Consider the following 22,470-nt stretch of genomic DNA (forward strand, 5'->3'; position numbering starts at 1 on the left):
TAGTTGTGGCAAGCGGGGGCCACTCTTCATCATGGTGCGCGGGTCTCTCACTATCATGGCCTCTAGTTGCGGAGCACAGGCTCCAGACGCACAGGCTCAGTAGTTGTGGCTCATAGGCCTAGTTGCTCCGCGGCATGTGGGATCCTCCCAGACCAGGGCTCGAACCCGTGTCCCCTGCGTTAGCAGGCAGATTCTCAACCACTGCGCCACCAGGGAAGCCCCCCAACCAGTATTTTTAAGATTTTAGTTCCCAAAAAAGAATAATAGCCTGGCAATACCACCAGGTGGTAGGAGACCAATAAAAAATGTTTTTATGGTGTAGGGCAGAAATTATATCACTTAACTAACCCTTACAATTATCCTTTAAGATAGGTACCAAAATTCACATATTAAGGTATTGTTAAACCCCTAAAAAATCCAAATGACAAAATGAGGTACAAAACAATCAAACCAGTCCCAACCTAAAGCTAATTTGTATAGTTGGTCCATAGTTATCAGCTCTTCCCTGTCAACTGTATACCTGATCAAGAAATTTCATCTTGTAGCCCAACAGGAAATCTCATCCCTATTGTATACATAAATCTCTAGACTCAGGAGCCCTTTACACTCAAAACTTCTTTTTGTAAAATGAGGTATGATTATTTAGATCTTTATACTAATTAAAAAGTAGAGTTAAAAAGTAAAAAGGCTAAATAGTAGAGTTGGGAGGTTAAAAACCAGAAAAATTATGGACATTGTCTAAACTAGTATTACATAAGGTTTTAGATTAGAGATTTGTATCAGCGAAAATGTAGTTCTATCCATACTAACCTAAAATTACATTGAGTTAATATCATTTTAATCCTAAAAAGGACAGCATGGTACATATAGATATAAAAAACCTACAAGGACTATAACATAGGACATTTACGTTCTAGTTCTAGGTCTGGTTAGAGTTGGGTGCTGTTTTGTGATCTTGGTGACTAAGATCTTTGGGTCTCAGTTTTATTCATGGGCAAAAAATAGACTTTGGGCCAGATGCTCCTTCAATGTTCCCTCTAGTTCTAAAATTCTGTTTTTGATAACTGTGCATTTTTCACATTCCTTCAAAAATATGTGCAAAGAAAATATTAATAATTTTTGAATAAAGCAGCTTTAAAATGTATAATTTATCGTAATTTTCTTTTGAAAAGTTACTTTTCAGATATAATCAATTAATATGTAAATTAGCAATCTTTTAGATTTTTTTCAATAATGATGGATTGTTTCAAACAGGCAAAAAAATCCAACCAAAGGTACACATTCAAGCAATTATTTGTCATTGTATTTAGTTTGAAAACTTAACCTATTTGGTATTTATACTTACGTGCACCTTAGGTGTTGGGGGTAGGCCATTACTAATAGGCTTCTAGAAAAAGAACACATGCATGATTATACTTCTTGTTGTTTGGTATATCAGTACTGTATTTCAAACACATGTATCAGAATAAAATACATGAATACATTCTCTTTGTCAAACAAAACATTATAGATAATACTGAAGTCCCCTATAATCCTTTCACACTCCACTTATTCCTAGTACCTTCCCCCCCCCAAATGGTTTATTGTACATCCTTCCAAACTTTTCTCTAGGCAATTATATGTGCTCATGTATTTGTGTATCCTTCCAGACCTTTTTGCACATATTTATATACATGTCCCCACAGAAATACTGTTTTTGTGTGTGTTTTAGAACATAAACAGTTATTTACTGTTTATCAACTTGTTCTTTGCCTTAACGTTGGGTCTTGGACAGCATAAGTACATTGACTCATTTGCTTTAACTGCAGTACAGTATGAATATAACATACTTTATTTAGCAATTCCCTAATTGTTATTGGATATTTAAAATTATTTTCAAATTTTTACCATAACAACAATGTGGAAATGATCACCCTTGCACATACCTTACTACATGTGTGAATGGTTTTTAAGGATATGTTGTGAGAAGTGAAACTTCTGGAATATGGGGTCTGTACCTTTATATTTTAGTGGATACTGACTGCCAAACTGCCTTTCCAAGTGCCCACTTCATATCGCTCCCACCAGCAATATACGAGAGTCCTGGTTCCTTATGGTCTCACAGACACTTAATGTTCTCAAACTGATTAACAGTTTTTTCAGGAGTAAAAAATGTCTTCTCCTGTGTTTCTCATTAACTTGCATGCCTCTGATTGCTAGGAAGGTTGAGAATCTTATTAAAAAAAAGTTTTTCCTCTCCTGTGAATTCTCCCCCCCGGATCCCCCCCCCCCTTTTTTTTATTTTTTTTTATTTTTTTTTTTTTATTTTTTTTTTTTTTTGCTGTACGCGGGCCTCTCACTGCTGTGGCCTCTCCCGTTGCGGAGCACAGGCTCCGGACACACAGGCTCCGCGGCCATGGCTCGCGGGCCCAGCCGCTCCGCGGCATGTGGGATCTTCCGGGATCGGGGCACGAACCCGTGTCCCCTGCATCGGCAGGCGGACTCTCAACCACTGCGCCACCAGGGAAGCCCCCCCCCCTTTTTTTTAAACTGAGTTACCTTTTTCTTATTTGTTGAAGCTCCTTATATATCTAGACTTAAATACTTTATCTGTTATATATATATTACAAATGTTTTCTCCTAGTCTGCACATTATGTTAACCTTGTTTACAGAGTGTTTTGTCAAGTGAAGTTTTAAATTTTGATGGACTCAAATGCATGAATCATTGGTCACAGTATACTGATAATTTAAAGAGAGGAAAAATAGCACATGGCTCATCTATTACGATATTCTCAACAGTACCAGAAATTTCTCCAAGGGGCTACATTCCTGGGGTATATGATTTATCCGTGGAGAAGGAATCTCCTTGGGAGAGATTATAATTTAAACATAAATTTAATGAAAGTCTAGGTTCCTTTTGAGGTTAATCTTAACAGCGTTTTAAGGAATGACATTATAATTTTTTCTCAATCTAATATAAATCAGAATTGTTTAAATGAGACCAAAATTAAAAAGCTACTGTTAATTGATTTCATATACATGATACAAATGAAATATTCTGTGTAGTACTACTTACATGAGTAACTTTTAGACATTTCTAAAACTAAGACTATGAAATTTTACTTTGTAGATATGTTTATGAGGATGTACAGCCTAATACTGCCATCAATTTCTGATAATTTTTTCCATTTTGCAAATGATTTATGTACTTATTTTTTTTATCACATATCATCTATTTTAGCAAAACATCATTTTTAATTAGGGAGCTCTGAATGTTGTAACTGTCATTTTAACTTAAGTACTGACAGAACTGGCTGTAAATAATTTCAAGAAGCTGCACAAACTGTAATCATGTTTCAATATACCAGGGATACTGTTTATCCTGATACAGTCATGACATATTTCTTTCAGAATTATTGAGACTGTTAGTTTAATTACTAGTTCCTTATCCTGATAAAATAAGGTAATAGGAAAAGTGAATTAAAAGTGCATAAATTAAAAAATGTATCCATCTCTCAAAGGTTATTATACTGTGTTGCAAAATCATTAGGCTGCATTTTTATACTACTACATTAGCAGGGCTGCTAAAATTTAAACTGATGAAAGCAAAAAGGCACTACTCAGTTGGACAGACTTCATGAATCCTATTATTCCTACGGGACATTTCACTTTTGTAAAAAATGTCCTAAGTTTCACAAATTACAATGCATAACCCCAGTTAAATGCTTTAACTGAATTATAAAAAATGGTATGTCATATCTATAGCGAAATCTTATGAAACAGTTGAACAGATACAGAACAAAAGCCTCTAGCAATGTGCTTAGTACACAAAGTATAGCTGTATGCACATAACCATATGTCCTGTAAATTTCTAGAAAAATAACAAATGTTATTATACACAAAAACTTCCCCCAAAATACTGTCTTGTGATCTTGTTGGCAACCGCTGAATTGGGAATTTTAAGGATTTTTTTGTTGTTTTAAGTTCTATGATGATGGACAAATGTCACCTGATGATTAAGAGTAAATTCTTTACAAATGTTAAAAATTTTTAAGCTCCCTGATAAATTCTATTTATGTTTTAGTAGTTATGTCATAGTGTTTTATCTAACATTTGTAACAGGAATAGCTGGTAAGACTAACTTCACCTTTCCTAAAGTGATATCTTATATCTACTAGAAAATAATCTTAATTTTTCTTCCTTGTTAGCTATTTGCTTTGAGTAAGAGTAGTAATATCACAAATTATGTAACAGAAATTTGTCCTGAGGTAGAAGCTATGGCTTTCCTTATCTGTCCATGTCCTTCCTTCAGTAAGTTCATTAGACTATAAAAGCAATGTATAAGAATCATTCTAATCAATGAGAATAATATTTTCTCAACAATCACAAGAATACTAAGTGTTAGCTGTATGCAGAGGTCACATTTTATAATACGCAATATAACAAATTGGCCTAAATAATTTGAACAGTCGAAAGCTTTCATTCATGTTTACCACAGCGAAGTCATTTTTTCAAGATTTAAACAATTATTATAATTCATATACTAAAATATAAACATACAAATTTAAAATATATAATTGCTAGAGTTCCATCAATTATAACTGCAAAACTAATTTAATAGTGAAAAAGGAAACAAATATAAGTAGAGCTTATGAATATAAATACCTACTGGTACATCTTTCTTTTCTTTCCTCGCAAGGTTTGTGCCTCTGTGGTCATTCTGTTGTTGATATAATGAACCATCTCGTTCACCATTTAACTGGAAGGAGCTCACTCCATTTCCTTCAGTAAGATACATGTAAATATATTAGAAAAGGATTAATTTTTATGAAAATTTTCATTCAGAAAATTATCAAGTAGGAAACAAAAAATATTATCTCTGAGACAATTTCAGCCTTCATTTGGGATTACCCTATCAAAATATTTACTACTGTAAGAAGTCTTTTATATATATGTTCTTCTACTTTTATCTCTATTTCTTTCACATAGGCAAATTAAAATTCAGGCTGTATCTAAGTACATATATTTGTGTTAAAAAGAAAAGAAATATTGAATACATAACTACTTTCAGGAAATGGGCAATTTATAGTCTGTTATCCAAGAAACATTAGTTGCTCTTTTTTTAATTGCTTCTTCTGCATAACACACAAGACACTTTACAGTATTAAAACAGTACCTTCTAGTATTACTTTGGAGGCAAATACCTAGCAAATACTGACAATCATTTTTCTAAAAATGATTAAATGAAACAAAATAAAGGAGTCAGACAAGGTATCCTCTTCTTTTTCTAAAACAGAAGTAGCCTAGGACCAAACACATTTTCCTTGTTTGTTCAGAGTTTAATTTCTTTTGTTGCCACACTCTAGATAAATAACAAATTGGGTGCAAACGATTCTCCAAAAGAGGGAAGGCTAGACATGAAATGAGAAAGAAGAGGCAAAATATCCCAGACTGGGTCATAGGTAATCCTGTCATAAAAACACTTCAAACTATGAGGCAAAAAGCAGAAAACATCTCTAGAGCCATTGCCTTCCTTCTCCCTTCCCCAAAGGAATTTCAAATAATCTCTTAAAAGGAGTCCCTCCATTTTTTTCACACATTATGAAAACCTGGCAACATTCTTATTTCACCTTCCCTTCCCCCATTACCTAAAGCAACAGGCTTCTGTGGAGGTAACCTGGGAGGTGGTGGCCTAGGTGGAACTTGGGAGGGCTTTGCTGGGCTCTCTGACGTGGGACATCTCTTGATTGTTCCTTGATTTTCATCCTCAGTAGAATGAGTTTCCTGTGGTATGAATATGGACTTCGGCTGAAATAATACAGAAAAGGAGACCAATGATTAAACATGAAATTATTTTTGTTTCATTAAACATGAAAAATACTGAATATCTGCCCTGAAGTAAATATTATTATGTATCAGAGGCTTTCAAACTGTGTTTACTAGTTGAGTTTCAACTCTTATTGGGTTAATTCAACTATCTGATTCAGGTAATCTTAATATATATCCTAAAAATGTACACCTAAAATATTTTCTCAGGAAAAAAAAAGACCTGTTTCTATTAATTCCTCACAAGCCTACCCACTTAGACTTGCCAAATAAAAATATTCTGGTCTTTATGATGCCCAATTTAAATGAGTCTCCTTTTATTTTAAGCATTCAGGCTAATCAAAGTTCAGCTCCTTACAAGGCCAATCTAAACTGTCTCTTTAAGGTGACTCATTATCTTTTATGTTAATGCTTAATCTTTCAGACTGGGGGCAGAAGAAGATGCCAATTAAAATTTTATCAAATGAGAGAATACTAACTCAAAAATATGGGATACCTGGGAAACTCTGTGCAGACAATGGAAAAACCTCCAGTCAGCTGAAGGTTTGGAGAATTTATAAATTCTTATAATATGTCCCTTATTAGGAAGACTGCTCAGCACTTGTCTCTTTGAAACTCACGTCTCTATATTTCTGCTAATGTAAAACTGAACAAGCAAGAACAGTCCTATTTACCTGGGTGAATCGTGATTTTCTTAGAAGTAAAATAAAAACAAAATATAGTAATACACTGGATATCTAGACTGGTCAGACTCCAATTCTCATTTATAAATCAATTTATAATTGATTTCAAATCTTACAACTCATTTTATAAACAGTTCATTTTATAATTAGAATTTGCTATGCATATGAACTTAATCAGTTACTAGTAGATTACAGATTTTGAGGAAAAAAATCTTATTAAAAGTATGAGTTTTCTAACCCAAGTGAAATACTAATCCATTAATTTAATCATTTTCATGTACAAATTTCTGGAACTTATTATTTAGAATAAACACCAAATGACAAGTTGGATGATTAAAAAAAGACAAAAACAATCACAATTGTCTACTTATATCACGGTTAGTAACTTCTTCATGACTTTTCTTTGTGGATCCGAAGTGAAAATAAGCCACAGAGTAAGTATTAATACAGTATTAAAGTGGCAGACACACATACACAATTCAAACTGAGAAACAAATTTGCTTACCTTTGGTGGCAAAGGAGGTGGAACTTTTGCTTTCATGGTTGAACTATAAAATCATAAACGCTTAGAATCAGAACTCGTCATTTTACAAACAAATCATTACTAAAATATGATTATTTTTTTAAAGATATGGAAGAAAATTTTGTATAAACAAGTTTCTTTTTCTAAGGTTATGAGCGTTTTTCAAAATACTTTGTGAAATGTTCAAGTTATGCTAAATGAAGTATTATTCAAAAGTAACCGAGTAGATATACTTTCTTTCTTTTTTTTTTTTTTTTTTTGTGGTACGCGGGCCTCTCACTGTTGTGGCCTCTCCTGTTGCGGAGCACAGGCTCCGGACGTGCAGGCTCAGCGGCCATGGCTCACAGGCCCAGCCGCTCCGCGGCATGTGGGATCTTCCTGGACCGGGGCACGAACCCATGTCCCCTGCATTGGCAGGCAGACTCTCAACCATTGCGCCACCAGGGAAGCCCTAGATATGCTTTCTTGTTTTCAAATATTATTTTAGTAATTAAAACTGGAAAAGATAGCCATAATTCCAATTTATATCAATTGAAAGCTAGTTAATATAAAAACACAAGCAACAGTTGGTTTAAGGAAAAATCGTAAAATGATATAAAAATATATTACAATGTAAGCTTCATTTTTACTACTGTTAGATATGGAATATCTCTGATGAAGCTCATCAAAAGCTATATACATACTCTATGAAATTACTGGCAGAATTTATTTGGTTGAAGCTAAGATTCATTACAACTCAGAACTGGAGTTTTAGAAGTACTAAAAATTAAAAGATTATGGAGCATATACTCTCAGATGAGGAGACTGAGGCCCAGAGAGGTTAAGTGACCTGATTCAAGGTCATAGAGTGGTGAGGTAGAAAGGAAAATCAATGCCCCAGCTGCTTCTCAGGTGCTTTTGTCACTCTACCATGAAACTGCATCTTTCTTTAAAAACAAACCAAAAACAAGCAACAAAACCCCCAAAACTAAAAGGACTAAATATTAATAATTATGTAAGTGAAAATATTCTCCCCTCAAAAATACATTTGTATCTAAATTATTTATTTGAAACATATCAGATGAAATTTAATCAACCATATAGTAAGACTCTTTTTTTTTTTTTACATCTTTATTGGAGTATAATTGCTTAACAATGGTGTGTTATATAACAAAATGAATCAGTTATACATATACATATGTCCCCATATCCCCTCCCTCTTGCGTCTCCCTCCCACCCTCCCTATCCCACCCCTCCAGGCGGTCACAAAGCACCGAGCTGATCTCCCTGTGCTATGCGGCTGCTTCCCACTAGCTATCTACCTTACGTTTGGTAGTGTATATATGTCCATGCCTCTCTTTCCCTTTGTCACAGCTTACCCTTCCCCCTCCCCATAGAGTAAGACTCTTTGTAGCTGTAGTAATAATTACAGCAATTACTGACTAATTTATAACATTAAACTACAGGATATGTTTACTGTCTTTGTAAATTTTTTTCAAAGTTCTTTTTTTATCAACTCGTGCTATGGACTGAATTGTGACCACTCAAAATTTGTAGGTTGAAACCCTAACCTCCAATGTGCTTGTATTTGGACACAGGGCTTCTAGGAGGTAACTGAGGTTAAATGAGATCATATGGGTGGGGAGCTAATCCAACAGGATTGGTGGCTTTATAAGAAGAGGAAGAGATCTCGATCTCAATCTCTCTCTGTCTCTCTGTGCACAGATTGAGAAAAGGCCATGTGAAGACACAGCAAGAAGGCAGTTGTCTACAAGCCAGGACGAGGGCCCTCACCGGGAACTAAATCTGCGGTCACCTTATCTTGGACATCCCAGCCTCCAGAACTGTGACAAATCTCTGTTGTTCAAGCCACTCGGTCCATGATATTTTGTTATGGCAGCCTGAGCTAAGACATATTTTGGTACTAAGAAGTGGGGTGCTACTGTAATAAATACATAAAAATGTGGAAGCAGTTATGGAACTGGGTAATAGGTAAAGGCTGGAAGAGTTTGGGGGTACATGCTAGAAGCATAGACGTTAAGAGCAAGAGGTCAATGAGAAAAGAGGAGAGCCGGTAAGAAAGCTTCCATCTTTTTAGAGAATACACAAATAGTCATTAACACAATGTCCTTTAATGGATATTAAAGGCCATTCTGGTGAGGTCTCAAGATGGAAATGATGAATGAGTTATTGGAAACTGGAGGAAAGGTAATCATTGTTATAAAGTGGCAGAGAACTCGGATGAATTGCGTTCATGTTCTAGTGTTTTGTGGAAGGAAAACCTGCAAGGGATGAAACCGGATAGTTAGCTGAGGAGATTTCTAAGCAAAGTGCTGAAGGAGAGGCTTGGTTCTTTCTGACTGCTTACAGTGAAATGTGATTGTATTTGGAGACAGTGCTTTTGGGAGGTAATTAAGGTTAACTGAGTTCATAAGAATGAGGTCCTAATCAGATAGGACTGGTGTCCTTATAAAAAGAGGGAGAGAGATTTCTCTCTCTGCATGTGTACATTGAGGAAAGTCCATCTGAGGACATACTGAGAAGGCAGCTGCCTGCAAGCCTGGAAGAGAGCTCTCACCAGGAACTAAACTATCCAGCAGCCCAGCCTCCAGAACCATGAGAAATAAATACCAGTCTATGGTATTTTGTTAAGGATGCCCGAACTGACTAATACAATTAGAACAGAGAAAAGGAAAGAAACCGTGGTACAACCCATGATACTATATTATTAATGATATTAAAATTACTTCAATATTAAGCTGCCAGATTTACTAAATCAGGTCAAATGACACTTTTTCTTTTACTAAAAATGGAAACAGAACTTACTGTTTGGATTCATCATCATCCCCTTCATCATCTTCTAAATGTGCCACATGCCCTCTAAGGATAAAGAAGGATAATTCCACTGTTACCAAATGGACTTTACCAAAACAGCTTAAGAAGAAATTTTAGAAAATGCAGGAAGGGCTACTGTAGGACAGAATTTTATTTCTATGTCTTTACAGGATTCAGGATATTAAAACAACAACAACACAATCTTAGGCTACATGATAGAGAAGGGGGCAAAGAGACTTTACTCATCTGTAACAAAGTATTTTAAGCTTAATTAAAAATTAAAGTTACCGCTGATGTAATTCTTCTTCAACAGACTTCAGAAGACTCCTTAGGAGAAAAATAAAAATTAAAAATAATGTGAATAAAGCAAAGAAATATTAAGTACAATTTTTCATCACTTTAACCTTATCTATAAATTTAAAACACTTTTTTACTATTCACTAAAAACTTGCTGTAACGATCATCGCTATACCATAAAACATCAGGTTATATTTAATGAGGTATCTACTTTCTGTTGCTAATGTCTTTATACATGTATTTTAAATGAACAAAATAAATCCAAGTGTTTATTGAAAAATACCAATTCAGACAAAGGACAACCCACCATGAAATGTCACAATTGGGACTGACAAAACAATAATTGCAGGGTCACAGTCAGGGGGTTCCAGGATTTAAATTTTACCTGGAATATTTTACCTGACGCCTGAAATTATATTTTCTTTTTCTTAATGTAAGAAAGGTGACACAGTTTAAAAAAACATCATGCTCTCAGGCAATCCTACAAAATGAAACTCAACGTGTTGGATCTCTGCAAAAGCATGCATGCATGTGATGTGAATACATGAATGTAGCAGCACTTTGCTTTCACAGAAGACACTCACTTACCTGAAGTATCTGTTCTCCAGTGGTGTACTGGCAAACACATTTACACTTTTGGGAGACTAAGCCTGTATCAGACCAGGTGCGAGGATTTTATCATTAGGAGCAATTTATAAAACTATGATATTCAGGAATGTAAGAGAGAACTCACGGCATTCCTGAAGTTCCCTTACTTCTTTTCACTGAAAGTTCATGCAACATACCTCCTATACTATACTCTTCAAGCATTAGAAACTCAATAGCCTTCTTAAAGCTAACGAGATAGAAATACGGTTACTGACAGATTACTGTGGTAAAAGTGATTCAGCAGAAAATTTACTCTCCTCATAAGTTGTAAGGTAGTACCTTCTAATCATTTCCCTTTCCTATATATAGTGGAAAAACTGCCCTCAGAATTATCAAAGCATAAAACCAGAGAAACTGAAAGGTATGGTTAGCTGGTATAAACAATTAATAGAATAGATTTTAGCCATCAAATGTTTTAGTTAGGATAGTTTAATAACAATTTAAGTATTAAAAAGTGACAAACTTTTAAATCTGGAGTTGTAAACGACATAGGAAAACCATAAACTAATTGCAAATCCTATTTTGCAGATAAAAAAATTAAGGTACTTCAGTCAAATGTATTACCTATTCACAAAGCTCTTCAAGGACTAGCTCGAAGACAGGACTTCTACCTAGAGGCAGTATAGCAAAATGATGACAGGTTGTGAAGCAAAGACAGCCTGAATCTGAATCCTGCCTCTGCCACTGTTAGCTATGTGGCCTTCGATAAGTTACTCTTATTTTCCTAAGCAAAATGGGAATTACAATAGTACCTATGTCAAAATGTTTATCTGCAGATACAATTAATTAATTCTTTGAATAGTATTTCAGAGCACAGTAAGTACTCAATTAGTGTTTTCTTTATTATTATCAACTAAGCAACATTTCTCTAAACCAGCGATTCTCAAAGCACAGTCTGGGGATCCTGGGGGTCCTTTAGGCTCCTGTAAGAGGTCTGCAAGGTAAAAAACTATTTTCATAATCTAAAGCACTTTTTCTTTTTTTTTTTTTTTACTCTTATTCACTCTTTTTCTTTCTTTTTTCACTCTTACTCTTTCGTTGAGAATGAAACTCTGGAGTTTTCTGGAGACTATGAGATGTATGATATCATAATAGATTAGTAACAGATATGAGAATCCAGCTGTCTTCTATTAAGCCAGACGTTAAGGAGATCTGCAAAGAATATAAAACAATGCCACCTTTCTTACTAATATTATTTTGTTTCAGGAAAAAAACAGCTATTCTTCATAAAAAATGTTATTTGTGACCCTCAACAAAACGTTTGCTGTATTATACTGACATACATAAAGCTGCTTCTAAGTCTCATGAGATGAACAAAGTGGTGTTGCAAAGAGGGTACCATTAAGAGGTGGCATTTGAATTGGTTCTTTTTTTTTTAAAGACTTTTTTTGATGTGGACCATTTTTAATGTCTTCATTGAATTTGTTACAATACTGCTTCTGTTTCATGTTTTGGTTTTTTGGCCACGAGGCATGTGAGATCCTAGCTCCTGACCAGGGATCGAACCCACACCCCCTGCATTGGAAGGTGAAGTCTTAACCACTGGATCACCAGGGAAGTCCCTGAATTGGTTCTTAAAGATGAGGAAGTTTTTAATACACATAAAATTTTTTTTTATGGTAACATGGAATGAGTATATTACTATTTGAAGTAAATAAATATTTTGAAAAGTTTTCCGTTTAAATTTCCAGTACTATAAATATTGATATTTATAAGTGATATAAACAAAAGCTCATTGGAATCCTTAATAATTTGTAAGACCGTAAAGGGATCCTGAGACTAAAAATTTCGGAAGCACTGCTTTAAATTATTTTACCAAATTAAACATAGTATCTCTGAACTGTACAGTGGGCTTTCACATCATCTTAGAAGATGTGAAAACAAACTTTTTCTTAAGCATGTGACAATATTTTTTGAGCCATTTCTTTTTCCAGTAGAGAATATTAGTATTTGAAAATAATTAAGAGGGGAATTTAAATGTAGTTTATTTTCAGTTTACCATATTTAATTGGACTTATATGGCATTCCACTTTTTAAAACATTATCTTCCTGGGAGTATAGGTTCTGTAAGAATAAGAGAACGTGAAAAAGCAGATATCCTAAGGCTAGGGACTCATATGTATATTTTTTAATTCATTTACTTGTAAATTTCCTACTATGTGTTAAGATATTTTGTTAGTAAAGTTACAGAATTTATGAAGTCTTAATGAAAAGTAGAAAATATGATTTGCTTTTCAGCCTTTATAAAAGAGAAAATGAAATATGGCTAATTTGCATAAAGGTTCATTTATACCGTATCTTGAGAGCATTGGAGAAAAATGTGATACTGATTTAATCACCAATACTGGATGTGACATAATAAATAATGTCACTATTCACTGGTCTACTTGGATTCCTCTATTATGGAATTCTGAGAAAGTAATGAATAAAACAAAACAAAAATGATGCCCTCATATTGAACTACTAAGTCAACTGAAAATGACCAGAAAATTTGGATGAAGAGGTTAAAAATGGAAAAACATGCAAACATAGATCATAGATTTAACTGATAAAGTGAAGAAACTGATAGGGAGAGAAGTCAAAAACCACCACCAAAGTATTTGGCATATTTGAATTAGCTGCTGGTTACTAGAACCATTCAAAATTGCCTAACTGACTCAAAACAGTCCGTAAGTACTGCCCTGATTATATATGAGAACAAACCAAAAAACTTCCCTATTTCTTTAAAACCAAAAAGCAATTTTATTCTCTCATATTCACTTGCTCTTACAATCAACATTTACTGAGTAAACACTACAAATAAGGGCAACTAATGTGTATTAAACCCTAAATGTGCTAAATGCTTTACAATGATTATTCCATTTCACCCTTAGCATACTATGAGGCAGGTACTATTATAATCCCCATTTATTACAGAAAATTGAGGTAAATTTCTCCAAGTTACACAGTTTATAGCAAGAGACAGTTCTGACTCTGGATCTGGCATTTACTACTACTATACTTAATTATGCCAGGAATTTCTTTTCACTATTATTTAAGTCTTTAGAAGAGAATTTATTTTTAGAACTTTTGCTCTACATTAAAAACAAAATCAGAAATAATTTAGAGTTTTCTTTTAAAAATAGTATTTTGTTGGTTTAAATAGGAAAGTTGACCCCAATGATAACAATTCAAAAGGAAACAACCCAATAAGTCAAAACACATATGCATTCTGTTAAAAAAACAAACAAACTTAGTTCCTGCGTGGTCTGGAATAGGCAGAAACCCATAAATGGAAATCTGTCTGCCTGATCACCTATGGAGAAAGCAGGAAATCCTGTGAGTTTTAAAACACTGCCTAGTCACAAGAATAAAGCAGACATAGCAGTACAGTAAGAGAAGTGCTACATCCATGCTCATGTCACATGTATGTATATACCTGTACATGAAACACAGCCAAAGGGCAAACTTTGGGGCAACCTACCTTGCCAGTGATTCGTTATATAGAATAAAGTTCCTTAAGCAGGGATCCAATTAATCAAAAAATGAAGGTTGGGGAAATTATTAACATTTACCTAGCCAAAGTAACTATATAATATGAAAATGTCTAACAATCAAAAAATCAGACAATGGGAACTAAGGAATCTAGAAAAGCATTTAATGATAGGCCATTTTTGGGGTATTTTTGCAAGTATATAATACAAAAATATATTTAAAATAAACCAAAGTAAATGAAATATTTTTCAAAATTATACAATCTCTTAAAATACATCAAAATTTGCTAACAAGATCCTTAAAACTAGTGACCTGAAACTTAGACAAAATAACACAAAAACACGTCAGAATTTATTTGCTAACCCATTATGAGACAAACTTTCCTTTGTTGCCCATCAACAAATCAAGACAAACTATAAACAGCAAATGTTACTATTTTGATAAAATTTCATTTTTCAACCAGGGAAAGTTTAGACTTATTTTCCATTTTAGGAAACATAAGGTTTAAAACAAAAACAAAAACTTCATGTTATTTAACTGAAGTTCAGCAAAATCAAAACTAATGCATTTCTCTAGCTTGTCATTCAAAGCCGTTTCTGGGTTAAGAAAAGAGTATTTAAACATTTAGTCTATAAAAAAAGAAACATGATTTTGCGTTACTTCTAAATCTGAGTTGCTTGTCTTTTAGTCACCTGCTTAACATGTTAACTTAACATATTTTAACTAAAATATGGGTATATAATATGTCTCAACCCTCTAATGTCACTGAAATTATATTTGGAAATTTTCAGTAGTTCTGATTATTGAAATAATATCTACATAGCTGGGAGATTTTGGCAATTTAAATATTTCCCTATAAATTAGCTTTTATAATGATAGTTTATCCATGAACTCAGGAAATGAGACTCTACGGGGAAGAGCAGAGTCCTGTCCCCATATCTTGCTAATTCAGGCCTACGAACATCTTAAATTGTTACACCTGTAAGCTGCCTTTTCACCACCGTGCTGCACCACCTAGACAGTGCCTGGTATACTGCAGACCTTAAACAACCGTTGGATTTATTTCTTGCATAAAATAAATAATTTTTAAAACTTTAGACATATTTTAACAGCTAACGGCTATCTGCTTTTTAAAAGACTCTTAACAGCTAAAAAGTTAAGACAAAGATTTTTAAAGAGTGTGAATATTTCCATCTGTTTTCATAGGCCAACACATCTGAGAGATGTACCAAAGCAAGTTTTGTAAGTAATAAACAGGTCAACTTTGCAAATAAAAGAAATAAATTGCTGAAACATATATTCATCTTTAGTTGGAATGTACTTACTTTCTCTAACAGGTAAGGTCTACAAAGTAGCTTGATACAAAAAGTTTAAGGTGACTCTCCCCATTATGACAGTTATTGAGTAGATGATTAGCAAGGTAGTAATAAAGAAAAGTTAAAAGCATATTATAAAATATATTTACCAGCCTAGTACAATTTACTACTGTAAATATTTAAAATACAATTAATATATAACATATTTTAAGGCAATTTAAGAATTCTTAGATTTAAATTTAATTTTAAAAGAATTTTACTTACTTGTTTGCACCTAAAAAGTAACTACTTTGGTGTCCTTGTCCATATTCTAGTTGTAGATCCTAATAGTACAGAATAAAATATTCAGCAAAATAGTAGTGTATCACAAATCATTATACACTAACGCATATTGTTTTTAAAAGAGAAACCCCAGACTTCAAATAAATCTGTATTGCTATATGTTCTTAAAAAGAAAGCAAGGTAGGACTTCCAACAATAAAAGATTTCAGAAGTTTGTAGTCCTAATTTATATATTTTATTATTTAAGGTACCAAAATTTTCCTGGGAACTTGTTTGAACACTATATGCAAGTTTCATTTATGGTTATTGCTACTGTAATTAACATTTGTAAAAATCAGTTTTTGGAATGAAAAAAGCTGAAATAAGGTATTTATGCTCAAGCTATAATGAAGCAAAAATGATTACAGAAGAGAACAAGCAACAAAAATTCTTGGTTTGACTTTGTATATAAAATCTGCAATAATTATGTATATATACACATTCACATATTTCTACTACTGCTTCATGCAGGTAATAATTTTTTAAAGGTTAAAAAGAAGGTGGTCTTTTAAAGTAAATTATATATGTGAAATTGCACAAGATTAGAAACTAAATTTAAGGACTTTTAATATTTTTTTAAAGAGTAAAGTAGCAAAACTTCAAACGAATATTATTAAGGCAGTTCTTCAACTATTTAAACATTTCCACTGAACGCTGCAGGTTGTAGAGTTAAGAACTGAAATTTAAAGGAACTAACAATCTATGTGCTCGACTCAAATGCCTTGAGGAAAAAAAATGATTTCCAACAACCACGGAAAGTACAGTTTCCTTTTCTCCCACTGTGTTTCAAGCACTGTTTTAATGATTAAGGGGGAATATTTAACATTTTAAGTGAATTTTACTTTCATTAGAATATAGTGTACTTAAAGCGCTATCTAGTTTTACAAGATACTGCCAGATGCACAATGAGGACTTAATGCAAAAGTTACCTTCTTGGAGCAGCCTTCCAAGACTGTCCGCGACTCCATGGCATTTAACACATAGTTCTCCTCTAGCATTTACACTGACTTTTAATTAACTTATTTACAAGTTTATAAAAATAGTAACCAGGCTATAAGCTCCTCAAACAAAGGAAAATTGTTAAATCCATCTTTTTTCCCTACAGCCTAGGGTCTAGCATCATTCCTGGCACACACTAATTAGGCCCTAAAAAAATGCGTGTTCAAATGCCATTTGTTTATTTTACTGTAAACAGATAACTAACACTTCAGCCTCATTAAGATACACATAGATAATTATAGATCACACAAATACCAAGCCTAGAAATATGAGACTTCTAAGCAATACATCACATTTAAGTGAAAAGTTAAAAGCCAAAAGCCTGGTTTAGACAAGGCTCAAATTTGTCTTCTTCAATAATTGTGTTCTTCCGTGCATAATAATATATGTTCTTACCAGTGACAGAAGAGATAACACATCATAAACAAAAAAGATTAGTGAACTGTCACACTGGTATCACATAATATTGTAATGAAAAAGGACACCTGTCCTCTTTAATTTGTAATGATATATCTTAATAGGATGAAATTGCTATTATCATAAGACTGCCACACAATTATTATGCTGCACTATTTAAGTGGTCATGACTTTATATAGGAGACTTTAAGCTTTGGTATTTAGTAAAGAAAAGTACTAATCTCAATGAATACCTTTCTGAACTCAACTTCATTTTCTTCAGCTACGCATAACTGGGCCCTTCTACCGGACCAGCAACCTCTTTAGCCAATATAATCTCTTAAGCCTTTAATCAAATGACAGCTTTCAAAAGCGTAATTTGTGCAGAGTGGCCATGGCTTGTGTTATATAAATATAGATATGTCCTAAGAATAGCGAGCTCATCTGCTACATGACAATTACCAGGTTGATGATAATAATTAAAAAAAAATCAACTGATACGTTTAGGAAGGTAAGAGAAGAATCTGAAATAACTAATGAAATATTTTAATAGAAAATGGACTGTAAGTTCACATACAGAATAACATTCAGGATGGGGAGAAGTTGCTGACAGATCCGGGTCTGATGATTAAATGTGGCATGTGTTAAGCCCTATCAGGAAAGCTAAAATTGAAAGGGTTTCATTCTTTATTAATTCCTTCTCCATAAATCAAGTTATGTTTCAGCATCCACTGGGAAAAAAAACAACAGAAAACCCATGTGCTAGGCATGTCATCAAGGAAAAGGATTGCACTAAGTCCTTCTAATAAGTAGTTAATCTCATTTAATTCAACTATTATTTACTAAGCACTTATTATATGGCAGGAATTCAGACAGCAAATCAGACAAGAAAAATGAGAATAAATAAAAAGCAAAGGAAGAAAAGGGAAACTTGGGCAAAGTTAGTAGTCATTTACGTATCTTTAGGGTAGTCTAAGAAAGACTGATCTAAAATGCTTTCCAAAGGGACTTGGAAGCTATTCTGTAACAGAAAAATGCTACCAAAGTTATGCTTGGAAAAGCACTCAAAATAACCCTATAAAATGATGGTAAAACATGGCCATTCTTTATAAGCTAAATAAGAATACATTTGAACATGCCAGGATAGACATAAAAAATTTAGTAGCATAAATCAGGCATCAACTTATTAATGAATGACAGTGTTTAACTACACAAAGTCAAAGCAGTAACAACATGGATGAAAACATGCAATAGCCCAGTATAGATTCAAACTGAACACTCAGCAAAAAATTTAAGATGGTCAACCTAAGCCCAATTAAAATATCTTTTGGGGTCAGAAAGTCCTAACTTCAGTGTTTTAATGAATAGAGGAGTACTTCTGAACTCGGATAGAGCCTCTAAGAAGACATGGTCCCAGCAAGAGCTGAAAAAGAACAGAGGATGTGGCATGGAACACTGGAAAAGGAAAATACATGACCAAGAAAATCTTATTATTGTTTTTTTTTAAAACCCATCTGGAGATTACAAAGTCTATCTATCTATACCTGATGAGAAAACAGCAGGAAGTCAAAAGAATTGTTACAGTTGGCTACAAAAACACAAAAGAAAAAATACTTTAACAATATGTTCTGGGCCTCCCTGGTGGCGCAGTGGTTGAGAGTCCGCCTGCCGATGCAGGGGAAACGGGTTCGTGCCCCGGTCTGGGAGGATCCCATATGCCGCGGAGTGGCTGGGCCCGTGAGCCATGGCCGCTGGGCCTGCGTGTCCGGAGCCTGTGCTCCGCAACGGGAGAGGCCACAACAGTGAGAGGCCCGCATACCGCAAAAAAAAAAAAAAAAAAAACAAAACAATATGTTTTAACCAAGAAAAAAGAGAATAGCAGAATTTTTTTTTCTCATCAAAAAAATGAGAAAATATGGCACACGAGTAAGGTGTTAGGAGACACCTTTTAATGTGGTAGATAATTTACAGAAGTAAAAAGGAACTAAACCCTCGATAATTCTTATTTCTTAAAAAGAAAAGCAAGTAGGGTCAGAACACTAACTGAACAAGCAGTGTTCTGACTAATAAAAGCAGAAGACTTAAGGGGACTCAAAGTGAATAAACATGACTTTTGTATAGCAAGGTTGGAAATGAGTATCAGCAGGTTAGTTTTTTTTTTCTTTTTTAATTTTACTGAAGTACAGTTGAAGCATGTTAGTTTTGATACTCTAGAAAATGTCCTGCAGTTGTGCAATTATGAAGTGAGTTTTCCCTAGAAATTGCTTCATATATAATAGGTAAGAAAAGTGACCATACAACATAAATTTTATAGTAAGTAATAGTTTAACAGATTTAAAATTAACAAAGTTGATGTTTCTTTTCCAGAATAAATTTAACTTTATTTATAGACTTTATTCAATTCTGACCTAATTCAGGGGTAATCTTGTAGTACCTCTGTTATGGGTACTGATAATGATAAATTGGGTATATCTTTTGGACATGTTTTTAATTATAACCTAAATATTTTATTCTTACTTTTTCAGGTATACTATAAGTTTCTTCAGAGCAATGATTATGTTACTACTTATGTTTCTCCACAGCAATTAACATAGTGTTTTACATATACAGTTGACCCTGGAACAACATGGGTTTAAACTGTATGAATCCACTTATATGCTGATTTTTTTCAATAAATACATACTACAATATCACGTGATCTGCTGTTGGTTGAATCCAAAGATGCAGTCACAGGAAGGCCAACTATAAAGTTATACTCGGATTTTCAACTGCTGGTGTCCCTAATCCCCTTGTTGTTTAAGGGTCAACTGTTCTTACCTTTCAATATATTCTTCACTGGTATATGGGCCAAAATGCCTAGTAGAACTAGGAAAATTAGAAAAAATTAGCAGCAGTTGAACAGATGTGTAATACCTTTTAATGTAAAGACAGCATCTTCTAGATCGGCTATATCCATTCTTATGGTTATGGGCAAAACTCTTATTATTATGGAATTTTGCTGAGTTTTTTCTTTGCTTTTTTAACTCAGGCATCTTTCAAAATTTAAAGACCTTTCTACTCACTAACAATGTTAAAATTCAAGCTCTGTTACTCTGGTTTCATATATTATGATTGCCTGATTTTAAAAAAACCATTTACTATAGTAATGATTCTAAATTCATTTACAAAAATCATAAGATGAATACTCTTGGCACTTAAAACAATCAGAAAGCATTGATGACATGGAAGTTTTAGGCAGCAAGGTCTTTAAGGGGTAAATGTTTCTTTTTGGTTCCAAAAGATTTAGGGCTGTCATCTTGGTGCCAATTGTCTACTAAGATGACAGCCAGACATTTTGGGTCCATCAGGTTTCTAGTGGCCAGCAGTAAGTATTTAAGAGTTGAAATCCTGTTCACAGTGCTAAGGTTTTAGAACTATGAAAGTAGGAGACTGAAATAATTATGGACACTTCACATCAAAAAACAGAAACACTAATTTGAAAAGACATATGCACTTCAATGTTCATAGAAGCACTATTTACAATAGCCAAGACATGGAAGCAACTCAGGTGCCCATCAACAGAAGATGTGGTATATACATACAGTGGAATATTACTCAACCATAAAAAGAATGTAACATTGCCATTTCCGGCAATGTGGATGGGCCTAGAGAATATTATGCTTAGTGAAATAAATCAGACAAAGACAAATATCATATGACATCACTTATATGTAGAATCTAAAAAATAATACAAATGAATCTATTTATAAAACAGAAACAGACTCACAAACACAGAAAATAAACTTATGCTTACCAAAAGGGAGAGGGAAGGGGGAGAGAAAAGTTAGGAGTATGGGATTAACAGATACAAACTACTGCACATAAAATAGATAAGCAAAAAGGATTTGCTATATAGCACAGGGAATTATACCCAATATCTTATAATAACCTATAATGGAACATAATCTTAAAAAAAAAACCTGAATCACTATGCTATACATTTGAAACTAATGGAATACTGTAAATCAACTATACTTCAATAATATACACATACGCACACACCAGAAAATAACAAGCGTCAAAGAGGATGTGGAGAAATTGGAAGCCTTGTGCATTGCTGGTGGGAACTGTAAAATGATGCAGCAGCTATGGAAAACAGTATGGCAATTCCCCCCAAAATCAAGCATAGAATTATCATATGATCCAGCAATTCCCCTTCTAGTTATATACCCAAAAGAACTAAAAGCAGAAACTTGACAGATACTTGTATATCTAGGTTCACAGATGCATTATTCACAATAGTGTCCGTTGATGGATGAATGGATAAACAACATGTGGTTATACATATAATGAAATATTATTCAGGCTTAAGAAATTTTGACACATGCTACAACATGGATAAATCTTGAAGATGTTATGACATTATGCCAAGAGAAGTGAGCCAGTCACTTACATTATTTGTCACAAAACGACAAATAATGTATGATTCCACTTACATGAGGTACCTAGAGCATAGAAAAATTCAGAGACAGAAAATAGAATGGCAGAATGGGAGTTATTGTATAATGGGTAATGAGTTGCAGCATGAGAAGATGAAAACATTCTGGAGATCAACAGTGGTGATGGTTGCACAACGATATGAATGTACTTAATGCCACTGGACTGTACACTGAAAAATGGTTACAATGGTAAATTTTATGTTATGCATACTTTACTACAATAAAAAAATAACTATGGAACATATATGTTGATTAAAAAGAGAGAAAGCATGAGCACAAGACCAGTATGAGTGGGAAAAAAATATTGACATTGTTGGGTAGAGGCAATAGTGGTTTAGGTTGGAATTGTTGAGCCAGGGTGCTTAGGTCAAATCCCAGCTCCACTATTATTTAGTTGGGTGATTAAAGTCGATTTCAGCTTCTATGCACTTTAAACCCCTTATTTGTAAAACAAGGATTATAATTTAACATATTTAAAGTGTTTAGAATATAAAGCCTGGTTTAAAAAAACTTCTAGGTAAGTGTTAGCTTTTATCATTAAAAGTGGGCTTTTTAAGGTTGATTTTATAAATAGTAGGATCTGACAAATATTTCATTCATCCCTCTTCTGCCAGAACTATCCACAAGTTAATTGTCCCTAAAGCCCTTCTCTGTCACAAGACTCCCTTGTCAGCTGCTCCCTCTATCATAAGAAACTACTGATTATGTAAGGGGT

General features: G+C 33.8%; 1 protein-coding gene across 2 annotated transcripts in view; it reads right to left on the reverse strand.

The window, feature by feature from the left end:
• MAP4K3 (mitogen-activated protein kinase kinase kinase kinase 3) overlaps positions 1-22,470 on the reverse strand; it is a 193,967-nt gene that overhangs the window by 25,193 nt on the left and 146,304 nt on the right. For both annotated transcript variants that reach the window (XM_082641992.1, XM_082641991.1), the window contains 7 exons: positions 15,826-15,884; positions 10,115-10,153; positions 9,818-9,871; positions 6,995-7,037; positions 5,629-5,788; positions 4,650-4,762; positions 1,346-1,387 (listed from right to left, as the gene is read on the reverse strand). In XM_082641992.1, the coding sequence (XP_082498118.1) occupies positions 1,346-1,387; positions 4,650-4,762; positions 5,629-5,788; positions 6,995-7,037; positions 9,818-9,871; positions 10,115-10,153; positions 15,826-15,884 (510 nt within the window). The remainder of the gene's footprint in view (positions 1-1,345; positions 1,388-4,649; positions 4,763-5,628; positions 5,789-6,994; positions 7,038-9,817; positions 9,872-10,114; positions 10,154-15,825; positions 15,885-22,470) is intronic.

The sequence above is a fragment of the Mesoplodon mirus genome (assembly GCF_964341445.2).
Source record: "Mesoplodon mirus genome assembly, chromosome: 14".
In the NCBI taxonomy this organism is placed as follows: domain Eukaryota; kingdom Metazoa; phylum Chordata; class Mammalia; order Artiodactyla; family Ziphiidae; genus Mesoplodon; species Mesoplodon mirus.